The sequence below is a fragment of the Neoarius graeffei genome, chromosome 4 (genome assembly GCF_027579695.1).
Source record: "Neoarius graeffei isolate fNeoGra1 chromosome 4, fNeoGra1.pri, whole genome shotgun sequence".
Classification (NCBI taxonomy): domain Eukaryota; kingdom Metazoa; phylum Chordata; class Actinopteri; order Siluriformes; family Ariidae; genus Neoarius; species Neoarius graeffei.
In genome coordinates, this window is record NC_083572.1 from 59,834,326 (window position 1) to 59,853,587 (window position 19,262).

A 19,262-nucleotide genomic window follows, 5' to 3' on the forward strand; every position below is an offset into this window, starting at 1 on the left:
CATATATAAAGCTTGTTTTTTTTTGTGTGTACATACATACCTATGATAAAGTTTCATTTATAAACTACACACAGCATGATTAACAACAGTAACTAATAATAAAATAAAATAGTTTTAACAATATAATAAAATTTATTACAATTTAAAATTTATGTGAATAAATTTACATAAATATTTACATACTCTCTCTCTCTCTCACACACACACACACACACACACACACGAATGGGATTCTGACATTTCCACTTCATATTTTTATCATGGTTGGGGTTGGATAGATGCAAATGCGAAAACCTTTTATTTACACAAGATAGTCAAAGCAACAAAAAAAAAAACCAGGCATGAAAACACAACAGTAGAAGTGAGGAAGGCAACGAGCATTGGCTTGGAAAATAAAAACAAGTGCAAGACAAACTAACAAAAGCAAGGGTTTAAATAAGGCAAGTACGGTAATATGTGAAAAAAGTGAAAGCAGGCGTGCGCAGTTAATGTTGTCTGAACAAATGTTCAGAAACAGGAAGACAACTCTCTCAACAGAGATGTGATGTAGCTTGACTCCTGCCATGTTGCTAACTATCTAATATTTCAGCTTGGGCTTTTCACAACAATGGATTTGCTGCCTCATTAATTATTTGTCATTTCCGGTCTCACATGGTTCACGTTCCATAGCATTCTATTAAATATAGATAGGTGGGAATACACAATATTACTTTTATGGAAGACTGAGTGAGAATGAAAATTTGTTATCTATTCCATGTTGTTTTTACCTCATACAGTAACAGATTTCTTATGTGAAAGGGGCTAGTGTCTAGTAATAGTGTTTTTTTTCTGTCAGTCCTCTGTAGGGAAACATGTATTAACATTAAAAGCCCTGAAGATAAATACATTTAATGTTTTGTTACATGTTATTAGTGTTTCATTTATTACTTGCTATAATCAGAGATTTTTGTTATTTGCGAAAATCGGAGATTTTTGCAAGTATGTTGATCTGTCCGTTTGTCTGTTTGTTTGTCTGTTTGTTTGTTGGTGCTCTAGCATCATAATTTCTTGACCAATCTTCACCGAAATGCACAGGACAGCTCACTAGGGTCACACAAAGACATCATTAGTTTTTGATGGGTCAAGGTCACCAAGGTCAAATCTTGTAAAAACACCTATTCAGCTGTAACTTCTGTTTCTTTGTGATTTTCGAAGGTATCATGCTCTGAATGACTTTTCATTATTTTATTGAGGAAAATTCTTTGAAGAAGAGTAAAAATGCTGTATTATGTTGATCTGTATGCATCTTAATGTAATCTACACTATCAAAATAGTCAAAGCCCCTCCCGCACCAGGATCTAATCTTCCCCAGCTGTCCCCTGTCCCAGTACTAACCAGCTCTTGCGGCGCATGGGTGCAGCGCTGATCTCCGTTTCAGTCACCTTCGACCTCTCGGCTATTATATAGTTAGGGTTACAGTGGGGGGCTAGTCCTCTGGTAACCGCGAGAGTTTGACTCCCCACTTGCATCTGTATTGCAGCGTGCCTTGCTAGATGGCAGTAGGTACCATTTTTATGATGGTCTTTGGTATGACCCAACCACAAATAGAACTCGCAATCTCCCAGGTGAGAGGCAGACATGCTAACCAAAAGGCCAGCTCACAGTCCCCATACACTATACTGAGTCCTAAATCTGTGGAAGGTAAAAGAAACCAGAGAACCTGGAGGAAACCCACACTGGCATAGGAAGTACATGCAAATCTTTTCACAACTCTAAAATCTAAAAGAGCCCACAGGTTTTATTTTAATTACTGAGGTGAGGGTTGGGTGCAGCTAACATTAATTAACTGTATTAATGATGTCATTGGAAAGTTTTCACAGTAGTGTGTGTGTGTGTGTATGAGAGAGAGAGAGAGAGAGTGTCATAAAGTCAGGATTCATGAGGTGTTTTGCATATAAAAATGAAAATTAATGACCTGTGAAGGTGATCAAAGAGACAATGAAACAGGGTACAATCAAAAGTTAAAGTCCCTTCCACACCAGGATCTGGTCTTCTCAGGCAGTCTCCTATCCCAGTACTAACAAGCTCTTTTGCGGTACATGGGTGCGGCGCCAATCTCTGTTTCCATAGCCCTCAGCCTCTTGCCTATATCATTCATATCAGTTTATCATTCATAGTGATTCAGGCCCAAAAGCTGTAGAGGTGAATGTTTCTTTCCTTGTCTGCTCTGACCAAGTGATGTCAGTAAAAATGGCCATTTGTTTTGGGTCTTTTGCTTCATACACCCAGTTTGTGAATGCAAACATATAAATCCTGCTATTCATCTGATCCTGTTGGTATAGGTTTATAACAGTGGGTTTCCTCCCCTTCAACAATGACGCATACAAAAACTACTCAAGGCATGGTTCTCCTTGTAAAGTGTCTTCAGCTTGTTGAATGTTTGAGAGTACCCTACAAGTCTGATCCATAATTAGCCTTTTCAACCAACAGGGACCAGGTTCCATTATTGTTTGTACACCAAATTTTGAATCATTCAGAGTATTTCAACCAAAAATCAATTGGTTCAGAACCTGAAAAGTTGGTTCTTAGCTGGGACCAAAATATAGCTGGTTTTTCCAGTTTGAACCGTGACAACATCAGTGGGTATGCCATTAGTTTGGAGAGGAAGCAGAGCGCAGCAATGGAGAACACAATGGAAAAGGATACATCTTCAGAAAAAAAAAATCACAGAAAACAAATATCTGCAATAACAGAACAAAAGCTCACAGGTAATCAACATGCACCACCATCTTGCAACTGCTGTTTACTCCTGTTGTGCATTGTGCAACACCCTCTGTGCTGTGAAGCATCCTTGATTACAACAGTTCCACTCAAAACTGGTGAAAACGTGGGCTGGTTCGCTAGCTGGCACTAAGGTTCAAAGAATCCTGTATGGAACCGGTTCATGAACCCATTCCCTGTTGTTCCAAAGGGCGTAAATGTGCCACACAGCCCAAAACAACTGAAGGTTCATTGTAAAATAGGAAATATACAGTACAAGGAGAAGCAGAAACATTGAGAAGGTGAGTGTGAAGTTACATGTCTCTTTTAAAATTCTTTGTTTATTATTATTATTATTATCCATCCATTCATGATCTGTAACCGCTTATCCTGTGCAGGGTCATGGGCAAACTGGAACCTATCCCAGCTGACTATGGGCAAGAGGCAGGGTACACCCTGGACAAGTTGCCAGGTCATTGCAGGGCTTTTATTTATTTGTTTGTTTGTTTGTGACATGGATCCCGAGCCCACCCTCGGAAGACTAGTTACAAGGTGGGATACACCTTGGATGGGATTCTAGTACCAACTCATTCACACATAAGGAAACTTTAGAGTATCCATTTCATCTTTTGGCATGTTTTGTGGCGGTTGGAAGGAAACTGATGAACCCAGAGAAACATGGCAACAGGCATAGAGAAAACATGCTAAACTCCAGAGAGTAATCCAAGCTCGGGATTAAACTGAGCACTCTGGAACTGTATGGCAGTGACACTATCCACTGAGCTGTTATAATGTGAAGCCATTTATTACATTCTCTTTGCCAATAAGTGTCATCTACTGAGTTGTGATGTTAATATTTCATTATGTTGCAGTTTTATTTAGCTATTTTGGTTTAAAATAAAAACAGACAGTAGATTTCCAGAAAATAAGTTTGCAAGGCTATCAATGACATTGTGACATACCATTCAAATAACAATTAATAGGTTACTTTAATTCAGTAATATCAGTTTGGCTTAATGATTATCCTATTGTTGAATATTCCACTAAAACAACATGCCTGATTTTAGTACTTGAAACACACAATTTATTCAGACTCATAATTTTCTCAAAATAATTTCTCAAAATAAATGGGTAATGTGCTACCACTAATATTGAGTACAGCTTGCTTTGATCCAGGCACTGTAGCTTTTGTTGTCCATGTTGCAACAGATGGTTTTATTTTTCATTCTGTAAGACAGAAAAGAACAGGAAATAGCACTTAGTTTTGTCACCACCCACTCACTCGGCATCTTTTGAAACATAAGATTCAATAACAGAAACGTTCTAAATTTATTTCTGTTCTGTTTCAGTCCAAAAGCACACCTCTGACTGTGAGCTTGGTAGAACTCTCAGCCTGGCCCAGAGCGTTCTCTGCCATAACTTTGTACTCTCCTGTGTCTTTGGGGCCCACCATCAGGATGAGCAAAGAGCAGACTCCACATGTGTTGGAGATGTAGTAATTGGTATTTGTGTTGAGGCTAACATTATTGTGATACCAGGTAACACGAGGGGTGGGATTGCCACCTACAGCACAACTCATATGACACTCATAGCCCTTTGGAGCTATATGTAGTTTCAGAGGCACTGTGAATTTGGGTGCTGTTTGAAAGTTCAATTTCTTTGGTTCTGGTTGGTTTACTATCAGTTTACCTTGAGAGAAGAAAAACAGCATTTAGTACGTGATTCTGATTATGTGTAAAGGCACAAAATGCATCTATTCTTGGGATATGAATTGTTCCTCTGGTGTTAATGGTAGGACACTTCACTGAGTCAAATGTCTTAACTGATTTGTGAAAGCAAGTACTGATCTTAAATCGGATGTGGTGTCAGAAATCTATTGATTGTTATTTATTACTTATTGTAGTGATTGTTTTCTGAATGGTTTTAAATTTTCTGGTTGGTAGTTAACTAATGCATGAACCAGATTTGATAAAAGCAGAAGTACTGGTTTTCTGATAGTGTCCATATTATACAAACAAAAAACAGAGTTTGAAAAATATCTTTTAAAAAATATTGTATGTCCAAACCTTTCTTTTTAACAACTCCCCATGTTGGAGACTCTGATGGTTCAGACAGCCCCATATCATTTTTAGCATATACACGGAATTTATACTCTCTCCCCTGTATAACAACAATGGTAAATCTGTGGTTGAAGAGGTGATCTCCTACTGTCCACCAGGTCCGTTTAAAAGAGTCTCGTTTCATCACCATATAGTGGAGCCGGTCATCTCTTTTCTCATCAGGAGACGGAGTCCAGGTGAGAGTTAATGTTCCTTCAACATTCTGCTCAAGTTGCACTGCACCTGGAGGCTTGGGCTCATCTGAAAAAATTTAAATTATGCAGTATAATTATTGAACACATTCAAAGGTAAACCTTTTCAAGTAATATGAGTTTACACATTCTGTTCACAGAGTACAGCTAGAAGCACTTAAAATGTATTTCTACAAAAGCTAAAAAAATTAAATTGCTAATAAACTTATGATAATTTATATTACCAGTGACTCTAATTTCTACACTGAAGGTTTCCTGGCCAACCATATTTTTGACAATGATAGTGTAGATGCCACTGTCCGATCGATCAGATGTTGGAATGAGTAGCTGGGAAGCTTTCTCAGAATTAGTAATTGTCACATGTTTAGCCACAGGCACATTATCCTTCAGCCAAGTGATGTCTGGTAAAGGGGAAGCCTGTGTATAAAATAATAATAGCAATCCTGAATAATATAATTAAACAATGCAACTATTTTTATGGTACTTTCTAAAAATTGTATATAACCCTAAGAAAGACCAAAATGTATAATGTATAAAAATGTATAAATAATTCATGGTTTCAAGTTATACTTGACCTCTACAGGTTTTTAATACTTGATCATCAGTCATTGTCTATGAAGTATAATACCTCAAAGCCTACGGTGAACCGGACTGTGTTTCCAGCTTTCACAACCATGAAATTTTTCATCTTGCGATCAGTGAATTTTGGTTTCACTGTAAAATCAAATTAAATATTATGTAAATGTTAAATTAAGGTACAGTTTCTAAAAAAAACAACTAAGAAAGTTGAACACTGTTTACACCTACAAGGTGGTGGCATAGCAGTGATGTAATTGTCAAATCCTTGTGGTTGTCCCTCTCCTCCTTCATTGGTTGCAATCACTCTTACCCAGTATGTGGCCAAGGACTTCAGACCTGTTATAGTGAAAGAGGTCTGGATGATGGCATTTGTATTGCAGCGGCTCCACTCCATTTGGTCTGTAGGTCTGATTTCCACAAAGTACCCTTTTACTTCATCTTCCATTCCTTTCACCACATTTGGTTTAGTCCAAGCCAGGGACAAAGTGTTGTAACTAGAGCCAGTTACCTTGAGACCTTTAACCTTCCCAGGTCGCACTGTGGTGAGAAAAGTAGTCTAATGACAAGGAAACTAGAAATATCTAAAAGTTAGACTGTAAAGTCTAACAAAGTCTGTTTTTGAAGGTTTTTGTCTGGACAGAAAACTTGAGAAATCTAATTGTTAGATTAAAAAGTCTAACAAAGTCTGCTATTGTTTCAACTTACTCTGGGGGTCTCTTGCAAATACAGAGTCAGAGGGGCCACTTGGTTCTCCAGGACCACATGTGTTAATCGCAACGACTCTGAATTCATACTCAGCTCCTTCAATCACATCACTCACTGCATACTTTTTCTCTGAAAATAATACAAATATGTAAGCATTTGTAATGTACATCATTTGATCTGGGTGACATCTATATCACAGTGAAAGACCTTGGAAAAACAAACAAACAATTGATTGCACATAAGAACAAGCAAATTATGCATAATAACAGCTTAATATGTAATGCATAAAAACCTCTAATTGGCTCATCTGGAGGGTTCACTTGACTCCAGAGGTTACTGCCCTTTTTGCGTTTCTCCAGATTGTAGCCTATAATACCTCCTCCACCAGTGTTTGTTGGCATGAGCCATGCTAAATTGATGCAGTCCTTGAAAGTGCTGACCACTTTTGGAGAAGCAGGCTGACCAGGGAAAGCTGAAAAAAAAAAAGAAAACAGAGCTTAGCTATATAAAAAGCATTAATTTAATCTAAGCAGCAACATTTAAAGTAGTTCTAGAATTTGAAAATCGACTTTGCATGTAACGATGAATAATATTTGTAGTATATTACAAAAAAAAAAAAAAAATCACTAAAAAATGTTTATCCGTTATGATTTTATAGAGGATTTTCTGCGATAGCCCACGAGCAAAACATCGCGCCGCGATCATGTTACCGATGACGTAGTAAATTGACAAGCTAGACAGCTCACTGCCTGTATATACTGTGACTGACAATTCGCGGATCTACGGATTATTTCCACTGTATACGATGGTAAAGTGTGTAGTGAAAGTTCATTATGTCTACCTATTGAAACTATTCTTTAAATTCGTTTCTTAAGACAAGGATTTTTTTAAAGATGTTACCTTGACAGTTTCGGCGATAAACTTCCGCCTTCTTCAAAACAGTCACCAGATGTCGAGTGGTGACGTGCCTTATCAGCTGATGTTACTCTAAGGAGGCGTGAATGTCCCGCCCAATTAGACAGGTAGTTCACGCCTCCTGCTGTACCTGACAGCAGGAGGCGTGAACTACCTGTCCAATTGGGCGGGACGTTCACGCCTCCTTAGAGTAACATCAGCTGATAATGCACATCACCACTCGACATCTGGTGACGGAGGTCAATGGAGGATGGCTGAGAGGAGTGGAGGACGTGGTGGCGTGCAGGCGGTTGGTGGCAGCTGGGCTGGGAATGGTCAGGAGGTAGGAAGTGATGCGTCAGGCAGTGAGGTGGAAAATGAGGGTATGGATGTTAGCGGGAGGTTTGAAACTGACAGTTTGGTAAATCTGGAAGGTCCATGGAGTACACCAGGAACTAAACGCAAAATCGGGAAGGGGCACAGTACTGCTGATGGTGAGAAAAAGGCGAAAGTTGATAGTAAAGTTGTGGAGTACAAAGTACTTGTGAAGTTGCTAAAGGAAGGTGCCAATTTCGACGAATGGAGTCCATCTCTGCTTACCGTCGCGTTACAAAAGGAGTTTGGGGAGGTGAGCGCAAAGAAAATAAGAAGTGGGCTATTAATCATGTGCAAAAATGAAGAACAGCAAAAGCGCGCAGTCACGGTGAAAAAGTTAAATGGCCATAGAGTTCAGTGTACGGTGGCACATGATAAGAAGCTGGTGAGAGGGGTAATCTCAGGTATCCCATTAGCTGAATCTGTGGATATTATCAAATCTAGTATCAAAAATGTCAAGGTTAAGGAGGCTAAGAGGTTGAAAACCAAACGAGATGGAGCACTTACGGATAGCCTATCTATCGTGTTAACTTTTGATGAACCCCTACTCCCCAGGAGGGTGTTTATTGGATTCATGAGCTACGAAGTGAGGTTGTATGTCCCACCTCCCCTCAGATGTTTTAAATGTCAGCGGTTTGGGCATGTTGCGGCGGTTTGCAAAGGGAAACAGAGGTGTAGTAAATGTAGTGAAGAACACGAGTATGGTCAATGTAATAAGGATGCAAAACTAAAGTGTTGTAACTGTGGGGGTGAACACAGTTCAGCCTACGGTGGGTGTGAAGTGAATAAAAGGATACGAGAGGTACAGAGAGTTAAAGTCACTCATGGCATAACTTACGCAGAAGCGACGAAGGCTGTCAGGAAGGTGGAAACAGAACCAGTTGAGAGAACCAGAGTAAGTGAACAATGTAGGAAATGCGAAGTTATCAAGGAAGAGACGCTTATTGTACCTAAAAACGACTGTGTTATTTATGGCTTATGCTATCAACTGTGCAGCCCAAACTGATAGCCGAACTAAGAAAATCCAATACGTAGTTAAAGGAGCTAGTAAGTTCCTAGGTATTCATATGCAGTGGGAAGCGGTCAGAGACGCTCTAAATCTGACTGATGACATACCTCGAGCTCAAGGATGTGGTGGTACTGGATAATGGGTATTGTCATTCTGCAATGGAATGCACGGAGTCTAATACAAAATGGACAAGAGTTTAAGAAATATGTTGATGAGCTCAGTGTGAAACCCAGTGTTATTTGCGTCCAAGAAACCTGGCTGATTCCTAAGCTTGACTTCTGTATTAAAGGATACTCGTCAGTTAGGAGAGACAGAGATTATGGTAGGGGTGGGGGAGTTATGACATTTATACGAACAGACACTCAGTATAGGGAGGTCAAAAGAGGGAAAGAATTAGAATATGTGATGATAGAGGTCTGGATAGGGAAAGAATCTATAGAAATTATTAATTTCTACAACCCATGTCAGCAATTACGATTGAGTCAGTTGGAGGAAATTTGGGAGGATACAAAAGGGAGAGTGATATGGTGTGGTGACTTTAATGCGCACAGCTCATTATGGGGAGATAAGAGTGATGGTAATGGGGATGTAATTCTAGAATTTATGGATAGGGAAGAATTGGTATGTCTAAATGATGGGTCAGGCACTAGAATGGATATAGCAAGAGGGACAGAGTCTGCAATTGACTTAACGCTGGTTACAGCAACATTGGCAGACAAGTGTGGGTGGGAAGTGCTGAGAGCTAATGCAGTGGGCAGTGACCACTTCCCAATTAAAATTGAAGTGGGAATGAATTATACAGCGGAGCAAGTGGTTCACAGTGAGAGGTGGATTCTGGGAAAAGCTGACTGGAAAAAATTTAGAGAGGTCAGTGATGCTCTACTGTCCCTAGTAGATACAAATGGAGATGTAGAAGAGTTGTGTTTACAGATTAGTGCTGGCATAGTCGGAGGAGCTACAGCAGCAATCCCTAAAACTAAACCTGGGAGCCTAGGTAGGATTGTCCCTTGGTGGACTAACGAATGTAGAATGGCAATTAAAGCGCGAAATAAAGCGTTTAGAGTGTTGAAGAGAACTCATAATTTTCAGAATCTGGTTTTGTTTAAAAAGGCCCAGGCAAATGTGAGGAGAACCATCAGACAGGCCAAGAAAGATTGTTGGAGAAAGTTCTGCGATTCGATAGGGCGGGATACACCAGTGGGGAAAGTATGGGGTATGATAAAGAGGATGAAGGGGAGTGGGAAGCAATATGGATACCCTGGATTGTTAGATGGGGATACTGTAATTACAACCAACATTGGAAAAGCAGAGATTATAGCCCAAACGCTGAGCAAAGTTCATAGCTCTGAAAACCTCTCCCAACAGGAAAGGATGGCAAGAGATGAGACGGTACAGAATCATCAGCAGGAAAGTGTGAGAACAGAGGACAGTACGGATGTGATAGGATGGGAAGTGCACTGTTCACTATTACTGAACTGAATAAAGTTCTTAGGAAGTTAGGCAACTCCTCTCCTGGGGGGGATAGGATATGCTACTCCATGTTGAGAAATCTAACAGATAAGGGAAAAGAAGTGCTATTGGCGCTCTATAATAAAATTTGGACAGAGGGAGTAATTCCAAAAGCATGGAAAGAGTCCATCATTATTCCTATTAGGAAACCTGGCAAAGACCCGCAAGTCCCAGGTAATTATAGGCCAATAGCTCTAACCTCACAGATGGGAAAGACTATGGAGAAAATGATAAATGACAGAATGAGCTATATAATTGAGTCGAAAGGTTTGATACAGGGCTACCAGAGTGGATTCAGAAGGGTCAGAAGCACAATGGACCCATTAGTGGTCCTAGAGGACGCTATACGGAGAGCGCAGGCAAACAGGGAGAATGTTGTAGCTGTGTTCTTTGATATTGAGAGAGCCTACGACATGTGGAAAGAGGGCCTGCTGATTAAGCTGCAAAAAATGGGGTTTAAGGGGAGAACGTTTATCTGGATCAGGGAGTTCCTAACAGCCAGAACCATTAAGGTTAGGATAAATGGTGTATTTAGTCAGAGCTATGCAACTGAAAATGGCATTCCACAAGGAAGCATAGTCAGCCCCCTGTTGTTTGCCATAATGATAAATGGGATTTTTAGCGAAGTAGAGAACCATGTGGAGGTTGCCCTATACGCTGATGATGGTGCCCTGTGGAAAAGAGGGAGAAATCGTGACTTTGTGGGCAGGAAAATTCAGCAGGCAGTCACTGCGGTGGAGACATGGGCCATTCGATGGGGCTTCAGAATCTCTGTGCAAAAAACAAAAACAATGATCTTTACTAGAAAGAAGGTGGTGGAAGACATTAAAATTGCAATATCTAGTCTAGAACTGGAAAGGGTTAACTCTTAAGTATTTGGGCATGTGGCTAGACCAAAAGCTGTCATGGGCACTGCATATTGATAGTATGTTGGAAAGATGTAAAAAAGTCCTTAATGTGATGCGATGCCTACGTGGTACAGATTGGGGAGCAAATAGACTTGCCTTGAGGTCAATATACACTGGCCTAATAAGGTCTGTACTGGATTATGGTAGTTTCATTTATGGCTCAGCAGCCAATATGCTGCTGAAGAAACTGGATGTGGTCCAGAACCAAGCATTAAGGCTGTGTTGTGGTGCCATGAACACCACCCCTGTGGTGGCCATACAAGTTGAGATGGAGGACATGCCCCTTCATCTCAGAAGGGATCAGCTTGCCTCTGTATTTTGGGTAAATCTGAAAGGACATAGAGTTGACCACATAAGCCAGTGTGTATTACAGCCATGTCAAGAAAGGTTGCAGGCACACTCCAGGAGTTATGGTTGGATGATTGGTGAAAGGGTGAAAGGTATGGCTATTGGGGACTTGAAAATCAGCCCTACTGTGTTTATTCCACCTACTCCGCCTTGGGTTATGGAAGGGGTGCCCACTGATTTCCTGCTGCTGGAAGAAAAACAAGGTGAAGAACTGGATAAATACAGAGTGCAAGAGTATTTAAATGAGAAATATTGGGATGAGGTTAAAATATTCACTGATGCCTCCAAACAAACAGATGGATCAGTTGGGGTTGCATTTGTCATCCCTGAACACAGCACTGAAGTAGGCATGAGAGTCACGGATGACTTAGCCGTCTACACGGCTGAATTAGTTGCTGTGTGGATTGCACTGCAGTGGGTGGAGCGGAATAGGCCTGACAAGGTAGTTATTGCCTCAGACTCCAGTTCTGCGCTGATCAGCATTGATACCTGGCAGTCAAAATCAAGGCAGGATGTAGTGTCCAATATATCACAAGTCTGCAACACCTTGCTAAAAAACGGAGTAAAACTTTCTTTTGTATGGGTACCTGCTCACATAGGAGTAGCAGGCAATGAAATGGCTGATAGCTGTGCCAAAAAAGCTGCCAGCAACAGCAATGTTGAGTTAGAAGTGGACTACAGCAAGGCTGAAGTCAAAAGCATAATAAAACGAAAAACTAGAGAATCATGGCAGCCTCTATGGGACAGTGGACATACTGGAAGGCATTTACACAGCATACAAAATAGTATAGGTCGATGTAGATCCTCAAACAGGAGTAAGGGAGAAGAAGACATCAGGCATGCAAACTGGTCAGGGGTGAAAAAGGTGAGAAGGGCGCACGGACACACGGCACGCGCGCAAAAGTACATTTCGTAGTCTACGTTACAAAAAAAAATTGCAACCAGTATTAAGCAGGCAACATTCAACATCACTCATCACTTCCCTTTCAACTGTTGTGTGTACTAACTAGGTTTTATCTGGACAGGATGTTGTGTAATATACCATACCACATATACCATGCGGTCAATTTGAAGATCGAGATGGTGATTTTGAATTAAAGAACAGGCATGTACAATGGGCATTACATATTGGATTTTTTTTTTTAATAAAAAACCAAGTTCATCTCGGCCTAAAAAATTTGGGCAGACGCTCCCGCGCGGCACATGCCAACAATTCCCCCCCATGAAATGAGCAACAAGTAGGAGAATTATACACGGTATCATACCTAAAATTTTATCAGAAATATAGATATGATACTATGATTCTCCCCAACATACTACATTAGATAAGCTAACCTCATTTATAAAAGATACACACTTGTATATGACGTATATGTGATATATATGATGTATATTCATACATTGTTACTTTATGGAAATCTTCAGTAAGTTTGGTCTTTTCATGACAGCCTGTTGTAGACCTAAATATAATGCACATGAAATGACACTCCTCACCTCAACATGTCCTTTACAATCATTTAAGCCACCATGGGCAATGCTGAAACCACTGCTGCAAACAGTACATCGTGCGAAACTGTCATTATTGTTGACCCTTATTAGACAGGGAGATTATCAGGCAGGGAGATTATCAGGCAGGGAGATTATCAGACGGATATTATTAGACAGGGAGATTATCAGGCAGGGATATTATTAGATGGATATTATCAGACAGGGAGATTATCAGACAGGGAGATTATCAGACAGGGAGATTATTAGACAGGGAGATTATTAGACAGGGAGATTATCAGCTAGGGATATTATTAGATGGAAATTATCAGACAGGGAGATTATCAGACAGGGAGATTATCAGACAGGGAGATTATCAGGCAGGGAGATTATCAGGCAGGGAGATTATCAGGCAGGGAGATTCTTTTGTGTAATCTGAGCTGAAGTGGGTTTTGTATTTTGGTTTTTTGGGGCGTGCGCGCTCTCTCTGCCATGCCGATCCTGTAGGCCGCACTGACTCAGCTGAAAACTTCGGTCCTCGAGAAAAGAGAAGCCCGCCCACACTGAAGGCTGATTGGCTTATTTTGCTGAGTAACCCAATCAGGATGCTCTTTGTCTCGCGCACTCCGTCATATGCGCTCTCTCGCGCGCTCCATCATGTGCGCGAGGCAGACATTAATGTTTCGATTGGGAATTTTTTTTTTTTTTAAATCGCGAGTCTGATTGTGTGGCGCTGCGCAACACACTGGTCTGTGTATGGGAAACCCTGCATTGCTTGCGCTCTACAGCCAGAGCAAGCTAGAACAAGCGGTTGTCATGGGGATTTGAAAAGACGCTTGGTGCTTATTTTTAGGAGAAAAACACCCTGTCGGCTTTCTAGCTCTCGGAAAAAAAAAACTATTTGAAAACCATCCATTGTGAAGAGGGAATTTCTCTATACCACGCCACTGAGCTGATCATGTGTTCGTTTTCATCTCTCTCATATCTGGCGACAGTAAGCTATAGCAGCTGGTATTTACATCTGTAGCCGTCTTATGGAGCAAGCTAACGTTATGTCTTAAACTTGATTTCAGCACGCATGTTAAAACATATTAGACATAGTTACATTTCTGGCACTGTAAAAGACTTGCCTCAACACGTAACAGCAACAAAATCCAACGACTTTTCCAGTTATTCACCCCCGAGCGCGCTGGAAACTGTTCCATTGGTATGTTCAGATCCAGTCGCGAGATGAGGTTGCCAGCTCTCTCTATAAAAAGGTGACTTTGCGGTCTGAATCTGTGGAATTTTCGTAAGCGAGGACTGGCAACCAGCAGTGGGTTGCGCACCAGCTTGATCAGAACTCCAATGGAAAAGAAGCACGTGTTACTGTTTATCTCGATTGGCTGGAAACCTTGTAAGTGAAATGTTTGGCAACAATAACGTTGTAGCCTGCCTACCCCCCCCCCAAAAAAAAAAAAAAAAAAAAAAAAAAAAAACCTCTTCGGATCTACACGATTCACACAAGTGACCTATTTTGGGACCAAAACGGCGAATTTCGCCGAAAGGTGAGGAGTTTGCATGTGTGGAAGACATTCTTTCAAGGATGAGATTTGGGCACACTAGGCTGAACGTCACCCTAGCACTTATGGGAAAGCATGTAGATGGAAGATGTGAGTTTTGTGGTAGCCCAGAATCTGTACAACATGTCATGTGTGAATGTCCTGAATATCAAGCAGAAAGGAACATCTTAATGGAACAGCTGAGAAAAGAAAAACTAAGTTTGAATATACAGGAACTTTTGAGGGTAAGCTCAGGCCATGTCTGCTATAATTATGTTTAAGTTTCTGAGGGATACAGGGCTTATTCAGAGGTTCTAGTGTCACCAATCATTTTCTTTCTCTCTCTCTTTTTTTTTTTAGTCACCCAGGTTAGTTGTAGAATAGGCTCTTGAACCATACCCCAGTCCAGCAGGTGGCGGTAATGCACCTCATACGTTAAGTTGCCAACCGCCATAAAAATCCAAGAAGAAGACGACATCTGGTGACTGTTTTGAAGAAGGCGGAAGTTTATCGCCGAAACTGTCAAGGCACACACGGACTGGCCATCGGGAGTAGCGGGAGTTTTCCCGGTGGGCCGGCGGAGAAAAAAAAAAAAAGTTGCGCGCTGGCCTTTAATATGACTTCTTTAAGAAACTGTTAACATTGCTTATTACAGTTAACATTGCTTATTACAGTTGCGCGCTGGCCTTTAATATGATAAGCAATGTTAACAGTTTCTTAAAGAAACTGTTATCATATTAAAGGCCAGCGCACAACTGCTTTTTTTTTTTTTTTCTCCGCCGGCCCACACTGAACCACCGGCCCACCGGGAAATCTCCCGCTGGCCAGGTAACATCTTAAAAAATCCTTGTCTTAAGAAACGAATTTAAAGAATGGTAAAAAAAAGTGTGTCGCGTACAGCTGTTCTAAAACCAACAAAGACGGAGTATCTCTGCATCAGTTCCCTGATCCTGATAAGAATAATGGATACGATCTCGCTGAGTGGAACCGGCAAGTAAAGCGGACGAGGGCAGACTGGTGCTAGTTGAAGGCTAGTGCACATATTTATGCTGGTGAGTGTAAAGGGAAAAGTGGTTTTTATAGTCCATGGGAGAATCTTGAGGCGCGCTTTGAACGAGCTTCCTGAACCTTTAGGACAATTAAAGGGTTCTTTAACTAAACAAGAACTAGACGATCCCTGGACGAGTTCCTGCTTTGTACTTCTACGATACAGCCGTGACTGTCCCCATTCAGGCCCGCATTTTTCTTCTCCCCAAGCTCCGAACGCACACAAAGCCGACTTTGACAGCTGCAGTCATTTCCGTGTTGTTGGAAAGGCCGCTTGAACGCCGTCGGTTCGCCCCAAATATACTGCCGATCACGACGCACATTTCGGCCCAGACCTCTGATTTAGTAGAAAAAATGTGCATCGACTCACCTCGACTGGAACACGATTCACTTTCGTCTTCAGACGCAATTTCGTCTGAATAATCGCTGTCTGATTCACTCATTTCGCTTGTGTTTATACTGGATGCTGCCATCCTGGTCAATTTACTACGTCATCGGTCACGTGACTCCCGACTGGGATTTCCAGGAAATGCTTCCCAGAAGCTCGGTTTTGTCGCTCAAATACACCCCTTTGATGGGGAAATTCTCATCTCATCTCATTATCTCTAGCTGCTTTATCCTTCTACAGGGTAACAGGCAAGCTGGAGCCTATCCCAGCTGACTATGGGCAAAAGGCGGGGTACACCCTGGACAAGTCGCCAGGTCATCACAGGGCTGACACATAGACACAGACAACCATTCACACTCACATTCACACCTACGGTCAATTTAGAGTCACCAGTTAACCTAACCTGCATGTCTTTGGACTGTGGGGAAAACGGAGCACCCGGAGGAAACCCACGCGGACACGGGGAGAACATGCAAACTCCGCACAGAAAGGCCCTCGCCGACCACGGGGCTCGAATCCGGACCTTCTTGCTGTGAGGCGAGAGCGCTAACCACTACACCACCGTGCCACCCCTTTGATGGGGAAATTTTTTATTTTTAATTTGCATACATTGAATATATACCCTTATACTACATTTTCATTAATAGTGGGTTCTAAAATTCTAGAACTACTTTAAAGAGATGTTGAGAACATGGTTAAAATTTTTTGGAGCTCAGTGAATTTTAATTTTCTAAACAATAGATACACTAAGTATTCTTAATAAAGAAACATTTTAATTAACTGAGGAACACAAACACTTAGTTTGGTTAAGGTTCATAAGACTTATAAAGCATATAAAAACTCTATATGAAAAATGTACCGGGTGGCACTGTGGTGTAGTGGTTAGCGCTGTCACCTCACAGCAAGAAGGTCCAGGTTCGAATCCCATGGCCAGCAAGGGCCTTTCTGTGCGGAGTTTGCATGTTCTCCCCGTGTCCACGTGGGTTTCCTCCGGGTGCTCCGGTTTCCCCCACAGTCCAAAGACATGCAGGTTAGGTTAACTGGCGACTCTAAATTGACCGTAGGTGTGAATGTGAGTGTGAATGGTTGTCTGTGTTTATGTGTCAGCCCTGTGATGACCTGCCGACTTGTCCAGGGTGTGCCCCGCCTTTCGCCTGTAGTCAGCTGGGATAGGCTCCAGCTTGCCTGCGACCCTGTAGAACAGGATAAAGCAGCTAGAGATAATGAGAAAAACGTACCCAGTGTGCCGGCTGCAATAGCATCGGTTTCCATGATGTCACTAATGCCTTCTGAATTCTTGGCACTTATCCTGTAGCGGTATTTTCTGCCATGGTCAATATCTGTGTCTCTGTAGGCAGGTTGTCCAGAGATGTCTCCAATTTTAGTCCAGGTGTTACGTCCCACTTGTTGGCGCTCCAGGGTGTAATTGGTCACAGGACAGCCACCATCATCTTTTGGAGGCCTCCATTTAAATTCGATAGCAGACAATGAACTTTCTACCACATCTATAGGCCCTTGGGGTGGAGTTGGTTTGTCTAGAAAATAAGAAGTGTAGATATCATAAAAAGCATTTATTACTTTTTAGTTGTCTTAACCACATTCTACAAAGCTGCTTAACCAATGACATACCAAGAACAATGAGTTTAGATGTAGCCTCATTGGTGGAAAATTCATTCTTAAGTTTGATTTTGACTTCTCCAGTGTCCTTACGCTGACATTTATTGAGAAGAAGCCGACTCTGACTCGAAGAACTCTCAATCCTGACACCAGAGCCTTCTAGAAGCTCTGCTTCATCTTTTAACCACTGCACTCTGATTGGTACCTTTCCTGAGAATGGAAGCTTGAAAATTGCATTTTCACCAGATCTTACGACGACAGCTTCTGAGAACTTACTCACAGCATCTGCATCAATTTTTGGTGGATCTAAAAAGAATAGAGAGAATGGAAAGAAGCCCACCTCTGTAAGACTGTATGGATGTTTATGTGATCTGAATAAAAAGATAAACAAAACATGAATTTATTATTTGCTGTTTTTACCTTTAATAATTAATGTGGCCTCTGATTTACGTCCTTCTGCTTCAAATCTATACACCCCTGCATTACCCTCCTGAGAATTCTTGATTATTAGTTTGTGAATGGCCCCCTCTTTGGTAATAGTAATCCCATTTGTAGATTCCAACTGGCCCACAAAAAAAGAAAGAAAGCAGAGGAAATGCTAAATATTTCTATTGGACATTACTACAAGGAAAACCTTTCAATATACTATATGAAAATGGATACTAAATGTCATAACACATTGATTAAGTGAATTTTGTTATGTAATATATGTTACTGTATCTTAATTGAAAGGTTAGAAAGTCTGTTAGAAAAGTTTACCTTTTGACCATCTTTATACCAAATTCCAAAACAGTCCTTATTGCTGAGTGTACAAGATAATTCTGCAGTCTCTCCAATATTGGCAGCAGTTTCAGACAATCCACTAACAAAGTGGACTTCTGGTTCTGGATACAAGAACAGAGGAAACATGTTTAATTACTCTTAATCTTTACATAGTGGAGATACTGTATCAGTTTTGGATTACTGTTATGATATGCACAATTCATTGCTGTTTATTAAGACCAGAGTTTAACACATACCTCTTTTAGTGTCAGGGACCAATTGACCAACTCTGAGGCGCTTTTTATGCTTAGTTTCTCCAGTTCCATCTCCATCTGTCATGTCTTCACCTGTTCCATCCCCACTTCTACTAATTTTTTGTAGTCCAGTTACTTCAAAATCATCTTTTCCTGATCCATCTTTTCCTGATCCATCACCCAATAGCCCATCTTTTCCTGATCCATCACCTAATAGCCCATCTGTTCCTGATCCAACTTTTCCTGATCCATCACCCAATAGCCCAACTTTTCCTGATCCATCACCCAATAGCCCATCTGTTCCTGATCCAACTTTTCCTGATCCATCACCCAATAGCCCAACTTTTCCTGATCCATCACCCAATAGCCCATCTTTTCCTGATCCATCTTTTCCTGATCCATCTTTTCCTGATCCAACATCTGATAGTCTGTCTTTTCCAGATCTATCTTTTTCTGATCCCATTCCAGATAGGCCATCCTTTCCTGATTCATCTTTGCCTGAACCATTGCCCAGTAGTTCATTTTTCCCCAACCCATGTTTCCCTAATTCACCTCTTTGCTTCCCCTCCTGCCCACTTCTAACTCCCATCTCATCTCCCAGGCTACATCCATCACTAACAACCCCTGTAGCTGTTTTGAGTGTTGTACCTTGCAGCTTCCTGGCCTGCCCTTTACCCCACTTATCAGCATTATCTGTATCTCTCTGGCCTTTCTGGAGGACATTTGGATCATCTAGAAAAACAAAAGGCATAGTAAATGGAAAATATGTAGAAAGAACTTTGTTACTTATT

The 19,262-nt window shown here is 41.2% G+C and overlaps 1 protein-coding gene and 1 long non-coding RNA gene across 4 annotated transcripts in view; one reads left to right on the top strand and one right to left on the bottom strand.

Moving 5' to 3' along the window:
* Positions 1–216: 216 nt before the first annotated feature.
* LOC132885105 (immunoglobulin-like and fibronectin type III domain-containing protein 1) overlaps positions 217–19,262 on the bottom strand; it is a 62,843-nt gene continuing 43,797 nt past the window's right edge. For 2 of the 3 annotated variants that reach the window (XM_060919423.1, XM_060919424.1), the window contains 13 exons: positions 18,475–19,203; positions 18,215–18,339; positions 17,876–18,017; positions 17,468–17,761; positions 17,077–17,373; positions 6,627–6,806; positions 6,335–6,463; positions 5,858–6,166; positions 5,679–5,764; positions 5,275–5,467; positions 4,806–5,099; positions 4,102–4,428; positions 217–3,966 (listed from right to left, as the gene is read on the bottom strand). In XM_060919423.1, coding sequence (XP_060775406.1) covers positions 3,962–3,966; positions 4,102–4,428; positions 4,806–5,099; positions 5,275–5,467; positions 5,679–5,764; positions 5,858–6,166; positions 6,335–6,463; positions 6,627–6,806; positions 17,077–17,373; positions 17,468–17,761; positions 17,876–18,017; positions 18,215–18,339; positions 18,475–19,203 — 3,110 coding nt within the window. In that variant the 3' untranslated portion in view covers positions 217–3,961. Of the gene's footprint in view, positions 3,967–4,101; positions 4,429–4,805; positions 5,100–5,274; positions 5,468–5,678; positions 5,765–5,853; positions 6,167–6,334; positions 6,464–6,626; positions 6,807–17,076; positions 17,374–17,467; positions 17,762–17,875; positions 18,018–18,214; positions 18,340–18,474; positions 19,204–19,262 lie in introns of those variants that run through there. The other variant, XR_009654548.1, reaches the window with a different exon arrangement.
* On the top strand, positions 15,157–17,854 carry LOC132885106 (uncharacterized). Its single transcript, XR_009654549.1, has 2 exons — positions 15,157–15,455; positions 17,540–17,854. It is a non-coding gene; the product is annotated as an uncharacterized LOC132885106 (long non-coding RNA).